At 35.2% G+C, this 19061-nt stretch overlaps 1 protein-coding gene across 5 annotated transcripts in view; it reads left to right on the forward strand.

Moving 5' to 3' along the window:
- The window catches only part of ANKRD50 (ankyrin repeat domain containing 50), a 33879-nt gene extending 15838 nt beyond the window's left edge, over positions 1 to 18041 (forward strand). For all 5 annotated transcript variants that reach the window (XM_082727747.1, XM_082727748.1, XM_082727750.1 and 2 more), the window contains 3 exons: positions 6882 to 7111; positions 9805 to 13355; positions 14989 to 18041. In XM_082727747.1, coding sequence (XP_082583873.1) covers positions 6882 to 7111; positions 9805 to 13352 — 3778 coding nt within the window. In that variant the 3' untranslated portion in view covers positions 13353 to 13355; positions 14989 to 18041. The remainder of the gene's footprint in view (positions 1 to 6881; positions 7112 to 9804; positions 13356 to 14988) is intronic.
- The last annotated feature ends 1020 nt before the right edge of the window (positions 18042 to 19061 follow it).

A 19061-nucleotide genomic window follows, 5' to 3' on the forward strand; every position in this document is an offset into this window, starting at 1 on the left:
TAGAGGTCTGAAGCTTAGGTTTTGTTATATTTAACATTAGATACCTAAGCAGAGAAGTTAAGTAGTTAGATTCACAAGTCTAGATTCAGAAAAGAGGTACTAGCTGTATATGTAAATTTCAGTGGAATATAGATGGTACTTAAGGACATTAATAAACTAATGTAAAAAGTGCACATAAATAGAGAAGAAGAAAGAGAAAATCCAAGATCTGAATATTGACATAGTTCCATGTTGAAAGGTTGAGAAGATGTGAAGAGTAGCTAGTGTGGTAGAAGGAGAGAGCCAAGTCTTAGGGGAGGGGCGATAGACGTGGAAGAGTTTCATTTCAGCCTTACAACAACATTACACAAATAATGCAAGAAATTAATTTAGAATAATAACAATAAGTGATGATGAAGTCTTTGTAAGACATGGTGATCAGGGAACATGTCTTTCAGAAGCAAATTTGTGTTGAAACATAAAGAATAAGAAATTCTATATGGGGGTACTTTCTAGGCAGAGGGAGTACCAAGTGCATTGGCCTAAAAAAACAAAAACAAACAAACAAAAAACCAAAAATACATGTTTGGTGTTAGAACTGAAAGGAGAGCATTGTGACTACAGAGCAAAAGGGAGTACTCAGGAATGACACTCAAGATTTTCGCATAAGGACTTTGGCTTAACTTGGTTTAAGTTTCTGCCTTCAGCTCAGGCACGATTCCAGGGACCTGAGATTGAGTTGAGCAGGGAGTCTCCTCCTGTGCTTGTCCACTCTCATTTGCACATTCTCTCTTTTTCTCTCCAATAAATAAATAAAATCTTAAAAAAAAAAAAAAAGAAAAGAAACGAAACTAGGGGATGCTGAGATATATGAAGTGACATACATGGGAAAGGCAGATGGGGAAGAACTTACTTGGGTGAGATCATATGTTAATTGTCTTTCTCTGATTGACTTATTTCGCTTAGCATAATACCCTCTAGTTAATCCATATCATTGCAAATGGCAAGAGTTCATTTTTTTTTTGATGGCTGAATAGTATTCCAGTGTGTGTGTGTGTGTGTGTGTGTGTGTGTGTGTGTTCTTTATGTATATACCATACCTTCTTTATCCATTAATCTGTTAATGGACATCTGTCCTCTTTCCATGTTTTGGCTATTGTGGACATTGCTGCTATAAATATTGGGGTGCAGGTGCCTCCTTCAGATCACTTCTTTAAACATATTAAATTTGAGGTGCCTGTGGGGCATCCACACAGGAGACAGATAGCAGATAGTTTGGGGGATTTTTACTTTTGAGTTTAGGGTGAAAAAAATAGCTTAACATTTTTAAAGCCATAGATTGGCTTCCGGTTATAATATGACTAAGTCATGGAAAGTAGTACAAAAGGAAAAAATTAAAACTGTGAGAGAACTATAAGCCCAAATCTCAGTATAATGTGGATGCTGGTATTAAATTGAGATGCAGACAAAACTGGCAGAAGATTTATGCTTTATAATCAATGCATACCCTGATTATCATCAAGAGTATATAAAGACTCTTATTTGGAAACATGGAGACATGTTATAGACTTATGCTAGAAGTTCCCCTGGACCGAGTTAGGCAGAAATGAAGAACAAAGAGGGCTGGGAAGAATGAGTCAGACATTTGGGGGTAGTTCAGGAAAGGGTTGTGGTGAGAAACCCTGCTTTATGTGTATCCCCCAGCTTCTGATCTTAATTGGCTAGGGAGAAGTAGAAGCTCAAAGAAATTTTTCATGTCTGTTACTCTGAGTCATAAGGAGAATTCTTACAAGCCTGGGCACTGAATACTAACCTGTAGTTGCTGGTCCAGAGAGAACTACCTTACTGAAGAAGAGCTGTCACAAATACATAAAAATATATCTCAAGAACAAAAGAGGAAGGAATCTGAGAAGCAGAGCGCAAGAAACACTCACCAGAAAAGTGTTGCCATGGAACAAAAGAAATCTATGGCCAAGCATATAGCCTTAAATGAAAATATAATTGATAAGCAATTGCCTAAGTTAAACAATTGCATGAAGCAGAAATAAAAGTGCCTGGAGAGGGATGCCTGGGTCACTCAGTCACTTTTAAGCGTCTGCCTTGGCCTCAGGTTGGGACTGAGTCCTCCATCAGGCATAAGTTATTGGAGAAAAGATGGTAAGACAACAGAATGAAATGAAACATATATATATATATATATATATATATTTATGTGTATATATATATATACATATATATATAAAGGTTTATTCTGTGAAAAGAGATATTTCAGATCAATAGGAGAAATAATTTCATAAATAGTTTTGGGATATCTTTGGGGCCATGTGGAAAACAAAATTGGAATCCTAGGTTACATCTTTATGTCAGAATTAATTTGATTAAAAAGAAAAACAAAATGTTTAAAGCTTTTTAAGAAAGCATGAGGAAATGTTTTTTTAAGCTTTAAGTTGGGAAGGCCCTCCCAGAGAGAAATGTGACATAAAACTCAGGAATCATAAAAGAAAAAAAGACTCTGATATATTATTATCTGTATAAAAACAAAAAAAGAAACTGCATGTCAAAAAAAAGATACATTAAAAAGTCAAAAGGAAAAATAGTGAAAAAATTTAGCAACAAATGTATTTTCTTAATACTAAGGAGTCCCCAAAAGGAAAAAATTGACAGTCTTTTGTAAAATGGGCAGATATAAAGACATGCCTTTATATAACTCCTAGGCATTTGTAAATGTGATTAGCCTCATGATAAGCAAAATGTAAATTAAAGCTACAATGATGCCATTTTTTTTATGTATCTGTAAAAAATAAACAGGAACTCTTACATAGCTGTTGGGAATATTTATTTTTGTAATTTTTAAGGAGAGTGTTCTGTCAAGTATACATAGGTATCCCCTTAATCTACCTGTAATCCTAGTAATACATGTTACAGATGTGCTTATACATTACAGAATGGTATGTACAAGAACATGGTAGACTTAGACTGAACCATATCAATAGTCATATTAAATGTAAATGATAAATATCGTAATTAAATGGCAGTTTGCTTAGTGAAAAAATGTGAGATCTAATTATATGTTACCTGTAGTATACTTTGTATACAAAGAGACATGTAGCTTAAATGAAAAAGAGTGAGGAAATATATACTGTGCTAACTCTAATCAGAAGATAAAGCTTACCTTAATATCAGGTGATGTAAAATTTGAAGAAAAGAATACCAGCAGGGGTCAGAGAGGATCATTTCATAATGATAAAGGAGCGAATTTCTGAAGAATATAGCAATCATAATTGTTTCTTACTAATAACACAACTTCAAAATGTCAAAAACTAATACAGTTGCAATAAGACATGGACAGATCCACACATACCTTCTGATATTTTAACACTCCCCTTTCAGTAACTGATAGTGCAAATAAACAGCAGATCAGTAAGAACAATTAAACAATACTATCACCAAATTGACCTAATTGACATTTGTAGAACAGTCTACCCAGCAGTAACAGAGTACATATTCTTTTCAAGTGTCCATACAGCATTTAGTAAGATAGATATAATCTGGGCCACAAAACAAATCTTAATAAATTTAAGGGTATGCGGGTTATACAAAGTATGTTATCTGATGACAGTTGAATTAAATAATGATAATAACACAATAACATAAAAATCTGGGAAATCCCAACATATTTGAAAGCTATACAACTTACTTTTAAATAATCTATAATTCAAGGAAGGAATCAAAGGGAAATTATTTTGAACCAGATGATATGGAAAATACTTAAGGGACTTCGTAGTATTGAAGGATTATTTTAGAAGAAAAGTATGGAACAGTTATTTCAGTTTCTATTGTAAGAAACTAGGAAAAGAAGGGCAAACAACGAGTAAGCAAAAGCAATGAAATAATCATCAGACCCTATCAGTTTCACCCACCAGATTTCCCTCAAATCCTCATAGCATTTGTTATAATATAATTATAATTAGTAGAGCCTAGCAGTTAAGAGTATAAACCCGGGTGACCAACTACCGGTTTGCCCAGAAGTTGGGGGTGGGGAGGAGGTACAGCTAGTTTCTCAAATCATTGCTTAAAACTTGGACAGTCCCAGACAAACCAGAATTAATGATCCATCCTTGGGGGTTCTGGAGTCCATGTTTAGACTTGAATCCCTTCTTTTAACTTTGGACAAATGACTTATCTCATGTACCTTGATTTCCTCATCTGGAAATGTGTATTATAATAGTACCCATCTTAAAGAGTTTATGTGAGAATCATCTGAGTTAATGGCTATGTAAAGTACCTAAAGTATGTAAAACACTGAATTAAAATTAGCAGTGGTGCCCCCCTGCTTTTTTTGTTTGTTTGTTTTTTAACAAGCAGTGGCCTCCCATCTCACTCTTCCCTTATAGACTTACCCTTCTTCAGGCTTTTCTTCAAATATATCCAGTTATCTTTATAAATACAAATATAAACATATCAATTTCCTGCTTAAAATACTTCAGTGGCTCCTTAGTATCCTTAGGTCATAGTCCAAATTTCATAATAAATTTATAAAACCCAGTTTTTATGCATTTTCCTAACTTTTCTTCCATACTCTGTTCAGTGGTCTTTCTCTTCTTCAAAACTTTGAAGGGTGAGGTTGCCACAACTAGATTTTTTTTTTTTTTTTGTCCTGTGTGTTGTCCTCATCCTGGCTCTTTCTCCTGACTAAGGTCCTTTTTTTTGGTTTCCCTGAGCTCTCCCCCACCCAATCCCTATCAAAAATAAGGTAAGCTGGCCCACTATGTACTCCCATAGCACTGTGTATTATTTCTCAAGTGGCAGTGATTATGGTACAATACTATAGTATGTTATATACTATGACATACATGTTACTGTAGTACCTGTTATTCATCAACCTTCTTTGTTATAACCTTCTCTATTATATAGAGAAAAAATATACATAAGGTACAATAAATTTTCCCAACTTTAACATATTCCTTCTGGCAGTATTGCCCTTCTTCCTCCTAATTATAATTTATTGTAAAATCTATTATAATTCCTGGAGAATTAGAATTGTTTTTTTAAAACAACTCATCTGAGCACCTAATATTTGAATATTTTTTTGACATCCTCTGCCTTTCCTTTCTACTTCCCTTGAGTTGGTCATTTATCAGTCACATTAGTAATGCTACTGCTTTTTATCAGAGCACTGAGCACAATGCATTGAAGTTCTTTCTTTTCCATTCTAGACTACAACAATGTCAAGTCTTTATTTAGGATCTGTTATGGTCACAGCACTATACTAAGTCCTGGGATACACTCATGAGCAAAACTGACATGGCCCCTGTTTTCTTGATGCTTTGAGTGTAAATTAGTAAATTAGTGCTTAAATTAGTAAGTTTAACATTGCAAATTTGATAGTGTTACGAAAGAAATATTTAATGCTCTGAAAGCATAAGGATTCAGTCTTGGCAAAGTGACTCTCAGGCTTACAACTGAAGATTAAGGAGGAGTTAATTACATTAGAAAAGAAGCATATTTCAGGCAGATAAAACTGCAAAAGAAAACGTCCTTGTGTGGACACCTAAGTGGCTCATTCGGTTAGCGTTGGCACAACTCATGATCCTAGCATCCTGGGATGGAATCCACCTTGAGGTCCTTGCTCATCAGGGAGCGTGCTTCTCCCACTGCTTGTGTGCGCTCGGTCGCACTCTCTCTCTCTCACACACACACAAAATCTTTAAAAAAAAAAAAATGAAAAGGTCCTTGTGTAATTGTATCTAATAAAAGTCACTGAAAGAAGGCTAGTGTGACTGGAGTAGTATTGTAAAGTTGCTCTGGCTGCAGTAGGAACTATGGGGAAGTGGTTGGAGACATGTAACATACAGAACATACTGGTGATTATGGTGGTCCGGGTGAGAGAGATGTTGGTAGTGTGGAGTAAGGTGGTGATGTTACAGACTGAGATGGGTTTGAGAGATTTTTATAAAGAAATACTGGTAGGACATAGTGACAAATTAGATCTTGGTTGCTATGGGATTGGAAGCTAAAGAAGAGAGTTGTAGAAAGGATTATCTGTAAATTTTGGGTATTAGTTGTAGAAAGGATTATCTGTAAATTTTTGGTATTCATAACTAAATGGATTATGTCCCTTTCAGTGCCATTTTCAGCACATGACATGCTTAAGTAAATATTTGTTGAAAATGAATGAGCATTGTTTCAGTTATAAAAATTATATTCAACTATTCAACTGCAGTATAAATTATGAGTAGGAAATGCATTGTTCTGTGGAATTAAATGTAATAATTTGTTCTTTAACACTGAAAGGTAGACATACACCAAATGGGACCTAGATTATAAGAATTTATCTTCGTACCATCATTAAAACAAAATTTGTGCATGACTAGCTAGTATAGCTACAGTCATTTTGTAAGATGAAATGAAATTTTGTAATGAAGCATTTCTAAATTGTAAGGGGACTCTTGATATTTTCTTGTTATTAAAGTGGGCCCCAAAGTTGGTTGTTTTTTTTTGTTTGGTTGGGTTTTTTGCAACGCATTTTAACTTGGTTATAAACAATTCAAGCTTTTTATTGGTGATTGTAAAAATCAGGATGGGAATATTGAAATGTGGTCTCTTTCCTAAAGTTCCTACTGTTCTCCTTAATTATGCTGGATTACTAATACACACATGCATACACACATATACTCCCTCTCTCACACACTTTATTGTGGAAAATGTTGTTACTAAAAATGTGTACTATTTAGGACTAGTATTCTTAAAGTAAGAAACTGAAACTTGTACAGTATTTGTATCTAAAACTTAATTTATTTATTCTTAACACACATTTCTAACCTGTATTACTAATGTCTGAATGAGAAACTAAATGTCATAGCCAGTAACATTCAAAATGTTCATGTGGGTGTGTTTTACAGATGTGTTCTCCTTCCTCTTTTGGGAATGAAGCCTCCCCAGCAAAGCCTCTATCTACTTGTTGATTCTGTTGATGAAGGATGTAATATCACTGAAGGTGAACAAACGTCTACCAGCTTATCTGGAACTGTTGCAGAGCTTCTGGCTGGTCACCATGAGTTCTTTCCACCGTGGCTATTGCTTCTGTGTTCTGCCCGAAAACAGAGTAAGGCCGTTACTAAAATGTTTACCGGTAAGTGTAATTACTGCCATGTATGTATATCGATGTTGTTATTGATATATTTCTAAACTGTCTTATCGTCTAAACTGTCTGTTGGCATTTTTATGCAAATGCCACACTGGTTTAATATTTTTTATTTTTTGTACACTTACTTCCCAGCCCTTATTGTCACCAATATTATTATTCTGAATTATATACTTTTACTTTTATTCCTCTGGAATACCATACTTTAATACCATACTTTTAAAAATTATAACTATTAATGATATAAACAAAAAATATTAAATTTAGTTAAAACTTGTAAGAGAAGTTTTTGAAATACAAAATATGCTTTCTTTCCATCCATGAGCATAGCATATTTTTTCATTTACTCATTTTTTTCCTAGACTTTTATCAGCTTCCCTTGCCAATGTCCTCCATATTTCTTTCTACTTTTTACTGTTGTTTTAAGTTGTGATATATGGGTTTTGAATTTAAACGAGTGCATTTAGAATTACAATTGGTAGGTGTATCACCTTAGGGAAAGAACATTAATATTTTTACTGGATCTAAATAAGTTTCACCCACTCATATCTGAGGATTTAACATTGTTGGGAAGAGATTTTTCTCTTTCCTAATGTATTCAGTACACTAACCAGTAGCATTTTTATTAATGAGTTCAGATTAGAGTCAGTTTAATGAAAATTACTTTGGCCCTTAAGCAGAATCTTGACTGCCTATGAGGATATTATTGTGGACTAATGGCAATTGATACATGTTATGGGACTGAAGGAAATAGCCCATCTGAAACTGTTTTGTGCACAAATTAATCCTCAAGTATTTTTGGAGATCTTCATACATAATTATGTATATCTGGTTATAAAATAATACATGCTCCATATAGAAAATGTTTTAAATGACAGGATACTCAAATATTAACATCTTTCAGGGATAAAGTGTTAAATAACCACTCTAACATTATGTGTTAAATTCTGTGTATGTTTTCCTACCTAGTTGAGATCATACTTATATCAATTTGATTTCCTGCTTTTTAATAAAGTTTGATATTTATAAGCCTTTTAGTGTCACTATATTTTTTTAATAACTATTTTAGGGGCGCCTGGGTGGCTAAGTTGGTTTAAGTGACTGCCTTTGGCTCAGGTCATGATCCTGGAGTCCCGAGATCAGGTCCCACATCGGCCTCCCTGCTCAGCAGGGAGTCTGTTTCTCCTGCTGACCTCTCTCCTCTCATGCTCTCTCTGTCAAATAATAAATAAAATCTTAAAAACAAAAACAAAAAACTATGGTAATGACTACATAATTTACTAGTGTATCAACATGCCAGAATTTATTTGATTTTTCTTACTGTTTTACTTTTAGGTTTAATTTTCCTAGCCCCTACCCTCAAATATTCTTCAGGATAATAAATAATTTCAAAGAGCAACAGGTTATAAATCCTGGCACACATCCTGTCACTCTGTTATTCTACTGTCAGTAGCCCTAAGAAGTTTCATACCCTGGGAAATATTTCAGTAAGAATACAAAAGTGGTTCAACAGATTATGGTCCAACATTTCAGTAAATCCTGTTTTTAGTCCCTAAAAATGATGAGAATTTTTCGGCCTTATAAAAATGTGTTAAAGTGCTTTGTATAGCAGTGTATTAAATTGTGCTTATTCATAATAAGAGAAATGTATATATAATGGTTAGAAGTTGCAATTTTAAAAAAAGTATTTTTAGTAAAGTTAACTTAAGATAATGAAATTATTAACAGGTATTCTCAGTTCTGTTTTAATGAACAGTTAACTGTCATTAATGATGAACATAATAATTTATTCAATCTAAATACCTATTACTAAACACTTATTTAGTGTTTGGAAGATTTGGAAGAGCTTTATTAAACTGTAAGCATTTTGTGTGTATTCTTTATGAAAGTGTACTTATAATAGTAATTCAGAGGCAGTGACAGGTAATACTCTTAATTGGATATAAATATTCAGTCCCATCATTAAGGCTAGTGTACATTTAGGTATATGGATGGAAATATATAAATTTTTACTGTGAAAAAGATCAGCTTTAAAAACAAGCAAGTGTTATTATTATCTCTGGCAACTTTTTTTCCTTAGTCATTTGGGAGTTCAGAAAATCATACTAAGGTGTTTTCATGGATATGTATGTAAGACTTTCTAATGTTGAGTTTAGTATCTCTTGTTATTAAAGTTGAGAGGAGCCCTGAGCTACTAATACAATAAGAAATAGTTCCTTTTGTAGATCAGATAATGAAATACTTTATCTTCCATTAGTGGTTTTTATGGAAGGAAGAGAGAACTGATTTATATACTCATAGATATTTTGACACCTGGGTGGCTCATTTGGTTAAGCAGCCATCTCTTAGTTTCAGCTCAGGTCATGATCTTATGGGTCATGGTCCCTGGCAGGTTCTATGTTCAATGAGGAGTCTGCTTGAAGATTCTTTTCCCTGTGCCCTTCCCCCACCCACACATGCTCTCTCTCTCAAATAAATAAAGCTTAAAAATATATATATATATATGTGTGTGTGTCTGTGTGTGTGTGTATACACACACTCATAGGTATTAATTTATTAGTATTGATTTATTATTGATTTCTTTGCTTATTAGTTTATTTTATATTGAGGACATCCTCTTCAAATATATGGCAGCTTCTATAATCATTTTCAATTGATGACATCTACTTTTGTCTCTTCAGGTTTTCGAAAAATAAGCTTAGATGACCTTCGGAAGGCATACATTGTTAAGGATGTTCAGCAGTACATCCTTCATCGTTTAGATCAAGAAGAAGCTTTGCGACAACACCTCACAAAAGAAACTGCAGAGATGTTAAATCAACTGCACATTAAAAGCAGCGGATGCTTTCTTTATCTAGAGCGAGTTCTAGATGGAGTTGTAGAAAATTTTATTATGTTAAGAGAGATTCGTGACATCCCAGGAACTCTAAATGGTCTCTATCTCTGGCTGTGTCAGAGACTTTTTGTAAGGAAACAGTTTGCAAAAGTTCAGCCCATTTTGAATGTGATTCTTGCAGCCTGCCGGCCTTTGACCATAACAGAATTATATCATGCAGTATGGACTAAAAATATGTCATTAACCTTGGAAGACTTTCAACGTAAGTTAGATGTCCTCTCCAAACTTCTTGTTGATGGACTAGGAAATACTAAAATACTGTTCCATTATAGTTTTGCAGAGTGGCTTCTGGATGTGAAACACTGCACTCAGAAGTATTTATGTAATGCAGCAGAAGGACACAGAATGTTGGCTATGAGTTATACCTGTCAAGCCAAGAATTTAACACCATTGGAAGCACAAGAATTTGCATTGCATTTAATTAATTCAAACTTACAATTAGAGACAGCTGAGTTAGCTCTCTGGATGATATGGAATGGTACACCTGTCAGAGATTCCCTGTCTACTTTAATACCCAAGGAACAAGAAGTGCTACAGCTGTTGGTTAAAGCTGGTGCTCACGTTAACAGTGAAGATGATCGCACGTCGTGCATAGTCCGACAAGCCTTGGAAAGAGAGGATTCCATTCGGACATTATTAGATAATGGAGCTTCAGTAAATCAGTGTGACTCAAATGGGAGAACATTATTGGCTAATGCTGCATACAGTGGCAATCTTGATGTAGTGAATTTACTTGTCTCCAGGGGAGCAGATTTAGAGATTGAAGATGCCCATGGACATACACCACTTACCCTAGCTGCTAGACAAGGACATACCAAGGTGGTTAATTGTTTGATTGGGTGTGGTGCAAATATTAATCATACTGATCAAGATGGATGGACAGCATTAAGATCTGCTGCTTGGGGTGGCCATACCGAGGTAGTTTCTGCACTACTTTATGCAGGTGTAAAAGTGGATTGTGCAGATGCTGATAGCCGAACAGCTTTGAGAGCAGCAGCTTGGGGAGGACATGAGGATATTGTACTGAATTTGCTACAACATGGTGCTGAAGTCAACAAAGCTGATAATGAAGGTCGAACTGCACTGATAGCAGCAGCATACATGGGCCATAGAGAAATTGTGGAACACCTCCTGGACCACGGAGCAGAAGTGAATCATGAGGATGTTGATGGCAGGACTGCGCTCTCTGTAGCTGCTCTTTGTGTGCCTGCAAGTAAAGGACATGCATCAGTTGTTAGTCTTTTAATTGATCGAGGTGCTGAAGTAGATCATTGTGATAAAGATGGCATGACTCCACTGCTGGTCGCTGCCTATGAAGGACACGTCGATGTGGTTGACTTGCTTCTAGAAGGGGGAGCAGATGTAGACCACACAGATAACAATGGTCGTACACCCCTCTTAGCAGCAGCTTCTATGGGCCATGCCTCCGTTGTAAACACGCTTTTGTTTTGGGGTGCAGCTGTGGATAGCATCGATAGTGAAGGTAGAACAGTCCTCAGCATAGCTTCAGCCCAAGGAAATGTTGAGGTAGTACGTACTCTACTGGACAGAGGGTTAGATGAAAATCACAGAGATGATGCTGGATGGACACCTTTGCATATGGCAGCTTTTGAAGGTCACAGGTTAATATGTGAAGCACTTATTGAACAAGGTGCTAGAACAAACGAGATTGATAATGATGGACGAATACCTTTCATATTAGCTTCGCAAGAGGGTCATTATGATTGTGTTCAAATACTATTGGAAAATAAATCCAACATTGATCAGAGAGGTTATGATGGAAGAAATGCACTGCGGGTTGCTGCATTAGAAGGGCATAGAGACATTGTTGAATTGCTTTTTAGCCATGGAGCTGACGTTAATTACAAAGATGCTGATGGGAGGCCTACGCTTTATATTTTGGCCTTAGAAAACCAACTTACAATGGCTGAGTATTTTCTAGAAAATGGTGCAAATGTAGAAGCAAGTGATGCTGAAGGAAGGACGGCACTTCACGTTTCCTGCTGGCAAGGCCATTTGGAAATGGTACAGGTTCTGATAACCTACCATGCTGACGTCAATGCCGCAGATAACGAAAAGCGATCTGCTTTGCAGTCTGCAGCGTGGCAGGGCCATGTAAAAGTGGTTCAGCTTTTGATCGAGCATGGTGCCATAGTTGACCATACATGTAATCAGGGTGCAACTGCTCTCTGTATTGCAGCCCAGGAAGGGCACATTGATGTTGTGCAGGTTTTATTAGAGCACGGTGCTGATCCAAACCATGCCGATCAATTTGGACGCACTGCTATGCGTGTTGCTGCCAAAAATGGACATTCTCAAATAATTAAATTATTAGAAAAATATGGTGCATCTAGTTTGAACGGCTGTTCCCCATCTCCTGTGCATACAATGGAGCAAAAACCTCTGCAGTCGGTGTCTTCAAAAATGCAGTCATTAACAATTAAATCAAATAGCTCTGGCAGTACTGGTGGAGGGGACATGCAGCCTTCGTTGCGTGGTTTACCTAATGGGCCAGCTCATGCATTCAGTTCTCCTTCAGAATCTCCAGATTCTACAGTCGATCGTCAGAAGTCGTCGTTGTCAAACAATTCCCTGAAAAGTTCAAAAAATTCATCTTTGAGAACTACATCATCTACGGCAACGGCTCAAACAGTGCCAATTGATAGCTTTCATAACCTGTCCTTTACAGAACAAATTCAGCAACATTCGTTGCCACGCAGTAGAAGTCGACAGTCAATTGTTTCCCCGTCTTCCACAACGCAGTCCTTGGGACAGAGCCATAATTCACCAAGTAGTGAATTTGAGTGGAGTCAGGTAAAGCCCAGTTTGAAGTCGACTAAAACAAACAAAGGGGGGAAATCAGAAAATTCCAGCAAATCTGGGGCAGCTGGGAAAAAAGTTAAACAAAATAATTCTTCACAGCCAAAGGTTTTAGAATATGAGATGACTCAGTTCGATAAAAGAGGGCCTACCGCCAAATCGGGGACGAGTGTGCCACCTAAGCAAATGCCCGCAGAATCGCAGTGCAAAATTATGGTTCCTTCGACTCAGCAAGAAATTGGTCGATCTCAACAGCAATTTCTTATTCATCAACAAAGTGGGGAGCAGAAAAAGAGAAATGGGATAATGACCAATCCGAATTACCATCTTCAGAGCAACCAGGTTTTTCTTGGTAGGGTGTCAGTCCCGCGGACAATACAAGACAGGGGGCATCAGGAAGTGTTAGAAGGGTATCCTTCCTCCGAGACGGAATTAAGCCTTAAACAAGCCCTGAAGCTTCAGATTGAGGGTTCTGACCCTAGCTTCAACTATAAAAAGGAAACGCCGTTATAAAAGGTAACATTTCATCAACATAGAGAATAAAATATCAAAAGTATGGTTCCCTCTACTAAGGATACTCTTTTCCCTTATAGTCACATGGCCAATTCCCTCGCCTAATCTATTCAGATGCCATCTCTCTCAACAAGCCCTTTCCTTAGCATCCTTGTGAATTCGGATTGTCCTGCCACCAGCACTCTTTTCCTTTCCTGCTTTTTGTTATCCAAAGAACTTATTATTTAGTATACTTTATATATTTTATTTATTATTATGTTTATTATTTGTCACTTCCCAACTAAAATGTAAACTCTGTGAAAGTAGGGGTTTTTATCTGTTTTGTTCTCTGACGTATTCCGTGTATTTGGAATACTGTTTGGACCTGTATTCGTTTCTCAGTGAAAATGTATTGAGTATGTGAATGGATGAATGAATGAGAGGATGAATAGATGAATGAATGAGTAATACTACTTAATGGATCTCAGATTAAGAATTTCCTCCTATACCGTCATTTCCCCACTTCAGAGTTCTTTGACAGTAATGGAAGGAGGGGAGAGGACATTTCGGTAAACCTCACATTTGGGTTTGAGTAAAATAGTGTATGTAGTGCTTAGTAGATAGGTAGTCAGTGTTAATTTCTTTCTTTTTCACCCTGGAGGAAGTCAAAGATTTAATCAGCAAAAGGTAATTTTTGTTATGTGACAGATCTCTTAAAAATCTTCCAAATTAAAAAAAAAAAACGAAAACAACAAAAAAAAAAACTTCCAAGTAAAATTTGCACACACACGAAGAATAGGTGAGGAAAGATGGTAAGTTGGATGTGTTAGCAAGAGGATATTTAGAACTTAGTATATTCAGACATAAGAATTTTATGTTTAAACCTCAAAATAAATCCTATTTATTAAAAACTTTCTTCTTTCCACCGCAATGGATGTTTCACTAATTATATAGGGGAAGTTAATGGGAAAATATATACCTAATTTTATATAATAGATACTTTTTCAGAAGCACAGTTCTCTCATTAGAGATAAATCCAAAGGTTTCATTAGGAATCTTTGCTAATTTATATTACAAGTATATTTATCCCACTTTGCTTAATCATTTTTCATCCTCTAACAAAGTTATACTCTTTAGTAAACTGAAATTTTTTCCTTTTTCTTTTTTTGTCTTTGGAGCTATATTTTGGGGTATTTCAGGTGAAGCATTATTACAAATTATAAACTTGCTATGCTTTCTAATAGGAAAGCCCTTCGATATGAATTGATGGATGACTGGTCAGATATCATTTAAAAATAATTTGTGTAAAGTAGTTCATTCTACAATGTGATTTATTTTTAAAATATTCAACTCTGATGGTACAGCCCTCTAACTCTCATGACATCTTTTGTAAAAGCAAAGTATACATATATGTTAAACAGTAAAACACATGAATTTGGGTAAACATTTTGTGGATTCTTTAAAAGTGATTTATAAGTTGAATAATGAATCTCTAATAGATGTGTCCACTTTATGCTTTACATAGTAAATGTATGTATGTGTGTGTGTGTATATATATATCTATATATATATATAATTATATAGGGTCTTAAAACTACATGTAGTTATATAATAAGTATTATGTAGAAATTAATTTTTTCTTTAACTTTTGCATTAGTTTCCTATTCTGTGAAACAGAAGACATTGTGATTGGAGTGGTTCTTCAGCTACTGGATGAAATCATAAAATGCCTGTTGATTTGCTGAAAAAAAATGAAGAATGTGATATCTGCAGTACAGTTACCTTAATTACTGTAATGTGCCTAAATAGTAAGGCTGCCTTCTCAATGTAACCCTCTGTGCTTAAAAAAATTTCATTTTGTGTGCTTTGTATTCACTACACAAGAATAAGCACTTTTGTTTTTAAATGCAGATATATACTGCAGTTCCCTGGTAAAAGCTAAAAAAAACTTTTAAGTTAAGATTTGATAAATGTGCATGTGCCATGATCAAATATGTACGAAAAGGCAGTGTTCTTTGTATTTATTTTTTTTTTTCTTTTTTGTGGCGAATGAAACTTAAGCATATTGTTTCAGTCACATTTTGCATTGTTGTAGTGTATGGCTTGTTTCTTGTATCTTTAAAAATGTTGCTCAATAAAATAAATCATGCAACTATTTTATGTTCAGTACACCTTCAGCATTGCTTGAAAAATGTGTTTCTATTTAATGCCACATTGAAGTGAAAATGGTTTGTTGACAGATTTTTTAAAAAATAATTCTAGTGTTTTAGGGAGCTGCTCTGAGTAGTTTAAATTTGGATTTCCCGGTAGAATCCTCCTAATCTCTGGCTAAAGATGAAAAAAAGAAAAAGAGAAAGAGAGGAAAAAGCAGACTATAATCAGAACAAAGTTCTGTTTCATTCACTGGGATGCAATTTCACCTTCCACTCACTTGTCATTCCACCTCCAAGAAGACAGACTATCATTCCTGAGGCATGAAAATTCTCAGGGACAAAGCCATGCCTCAGGGCGTGTGTAAGTAGAAGGAGATGCAGCTGTCTGAGGGTAGATTTTTGATCCCTTAACAATTCACTGACTACACTTAATCTCTTCTGTCTGGTTGAATACAATTTGCCAGTGTAGATTTTCATGCTGGCTTCTCTCTCAGTTGGTTCTATCTGTAAATCACTGCATGACCAAAATAGCCCCCTCTCAAAATCAGCTGAGTCAGTTTTAGTGGTAGTTGGATGATAGTTTTGATGAATGTAATATGTGCGGTCCTTCAAAGATGACACCACTAACATGTCAATCATAGCACATGTGTATTTTTTTATTGATACTTGGTAAATGATAGTGATGGATTTGCACTTTTCTGTCCACATACTCTTTCCTGTTTTCTTCTTTGGCCAGTTGCTCACAGGATAACTGGATAGCAGGGTTAAAGATGAAGTCTCTGACTAGGGAAAACAAAGGTGACTGGTTCAAATGAGCAGGGGACTCACAGCCTTGGCCACCTGGATGGACTCTAAACCAGTGAGGCTGGCTTAGCTGGGTTGTGTGTACGTCTGGAAAGGTTAGAGTTGTTGAGGAGCCATGGATGTAGGTTCAATCTTTGAATAAGCCCCGTGAATTTTAGAAAGCCCAGAAATTCTATTTTTCTCATGTGCTGTTGATAAGAAAGAGGAATGAGGAAAGAGAATTTGGAGATTCAGCACAAAAACACTGCTACTACTGGAGAAGAATGTTGAGTAAAAGAGGTCAGTAATGCCATCTTCATATATGAAGGACACATACGTGATGCATTGTTCACAGAAATAGAAATGTGTAATTGGTTGTGATAAGTGTTTCACTTGAATCTTCATGTAAGGGTTTTGTTCTTTATTTTTTTTAAAGTCAGCAAAACGCATTTTGTTTGTCATTGGTAAGTCATAATCAGGAATAGGAGAGAAGTTCATTCGCTATTAAGGTGACATGGCAATATTGATAACTCGAATGTGAATGTTTCAAGTATTGAATTTTTGTCCCTATGGGACATTTATTAAATACACTTAATAGGACTCTTGCAAAGTAGCCTTAAAAGTGTTAATGATTCTATTGATAAATATGAATACATACTATTATTAGAACCAATCTTACTCATTTCTCAAATATAGTACATTTACATTACTGTAGAAGATGAAGCTCTAATTTCTTATTAGGTGTATTTTTCTTTAGAAAGAGAACCCTGAAAGCTGCCAGTTTTTCTATTAACCTTGAATTATTGGAATTGTATTTATTTAATTTTATTGTTTTTTTACAAAAATGCACCTTGTGGCCAATGGGCAACGATATGACTCATTACATAAGGGATTTATGTTTTTCAAAGAGCTGAATGTTTTCATACCCATATTATGTAAACTTGAAACAGTTGGTAGGAAGAAAATCTGTTGGGAAAATATGATTTTCAAAAGTAAGTATTCCTCTAGATGTTTTTCTATTAATTGTGTTTTGGAATAGGACAGAACTGGCTTTTAGTTAGGATGATAAGGATGATAAGGGTGCTGAAGATGCCCCACTTTGCCTTTTTGTTTTTGTGGGGGATATAAAAGTATGACTGAAAATGGCTTTTGCTTCATGAAGAAGAGTAAAAAATAGTCCCCTCAGTTAAAAATGCCTAAATAGCTATTTTAAAAATCAAGATGTTTAAATTTTGTAAATCACCTGATGTCACTACACACCTATGATGTCATGTGCTTGTAACTTGTTTTACATTCCATCTGTGCCCATTCCCTAAAAGTCCTGAGTTGATGATAAGGGAAGTGATTAAAAAAATATATAGTAATGAAAAATTAAAATCTGTATGTAGGAAAGGTTTTGGAAGGAAAATTATCTGGAACTCCTGTGTACTGCAAAGTACAGCCAGTATCTTTTGTCTCTCTTCCTTATCCCCCACCCCTACTGGAATCCTTACCAAAAATAATTCACTACTTTAAAAACAGGAGTAAATAATTTTCTCAATATTGTTGGCTATGCAAATGTTTGTTTTGCTTAATGTTCTCCATTTACACTTCTCAGCAAATGTAGTTGCAGACAAATGCTTTCTTTTTTATTTTTTCCTTGGTTTGGGGTATGTAAATAGCCTAAAGTGTACATTGAATTTCGCATTGTAAAAGTTTTATTTTATTCCTTGTATTATATTAAGCAAAAATCCCTATGTATATGAAAGTGCATAATAAATATATTTGCTCTACAGAGGATATCTTGTTTTAATTTTATCCTTGAACCAACAGAACATGCATGACATGTTTACAGTGAAAACAACTGTAGGTTTTAAGTTGTTTATTTTAAATAAATATGGAGAAAATGAATTTGTAAACATTTTACCAAAAAATACGAGATATAAAAACTTCACAAAGGAAGATAAAAAAAACAAAAAGATCTAGCTTTATGTCTTCTAAAAGCTTTTGTAAGGACTTAGTGTTCTTTTTCTCTCTTCCCTGATTGATAACTATGTAACTACTATAGCTCACCGTGTCAGGCTTCATGACTCGGAAATTGCAGTAAGCAGTTGTGTGCATGCAAGCTCCTTGGTGGATAGAATATTATGACCATCTCACATTTGATAGTTTGGGATTTATTGCAGGTATGATCGGTATGATTGTTGATTTGTGTGTATTCTTCACTTGGTAAAGTTGAGTCACTTCACCATCTGCTTCTCCCACCAGAACACACCTTATATATATGTATGTGCATGTGTTTGAATATATACAATGTATTACTCCAGGGAGGGGTTTCTCAAAAAGGCCAGCAAGATATTCTGTTGGAGTATTTTATAATAATTACAGAGTTCTGTAGTAATTACCATATATCATTTATAAATGTGTTGGATTAATAAAAAATCTGACTCAGAACTTTTTAACAATGTTTAAGCACAAAGGGGTGGGATCCTTAGAAGAATTTCAAAACAGACTGGTTGACTAAAACAAGGAGTTCACCAGTTGGTGGTCCAAAGAAATACACAGTGAGAACTTGGCAATGACTAAGGTTTTCAATCCCTTGCCCTAGTAGTTGGAAGGATTCCAATTAATAGTAGTGATACATACTCTAGGTTTGGGGGAAATTTTCATTCATCAAGCAAATACGTGCACTAATCTTACTTTCAAGATACGACTTCTGCCAGCTTGTCTTGCTAATGGAGTAAAATTTTAAAATTATTAAAACTATCCAGTATTAAAATGGAATCATTTGAAATTTACTGCATATTTAGATTAT

The sequence above is a fragment of the Mustela nivalis genome, assembly GCF_964662115.1.
Source record: "Mustela nivalis genome assembly, chromosome: 4".
Lineage (NCBI taxonomy): Eukaryota > Metazoa > Chordata > Mammalia > Carnivora > Mustelidae > Mustela > Mustela nivalis.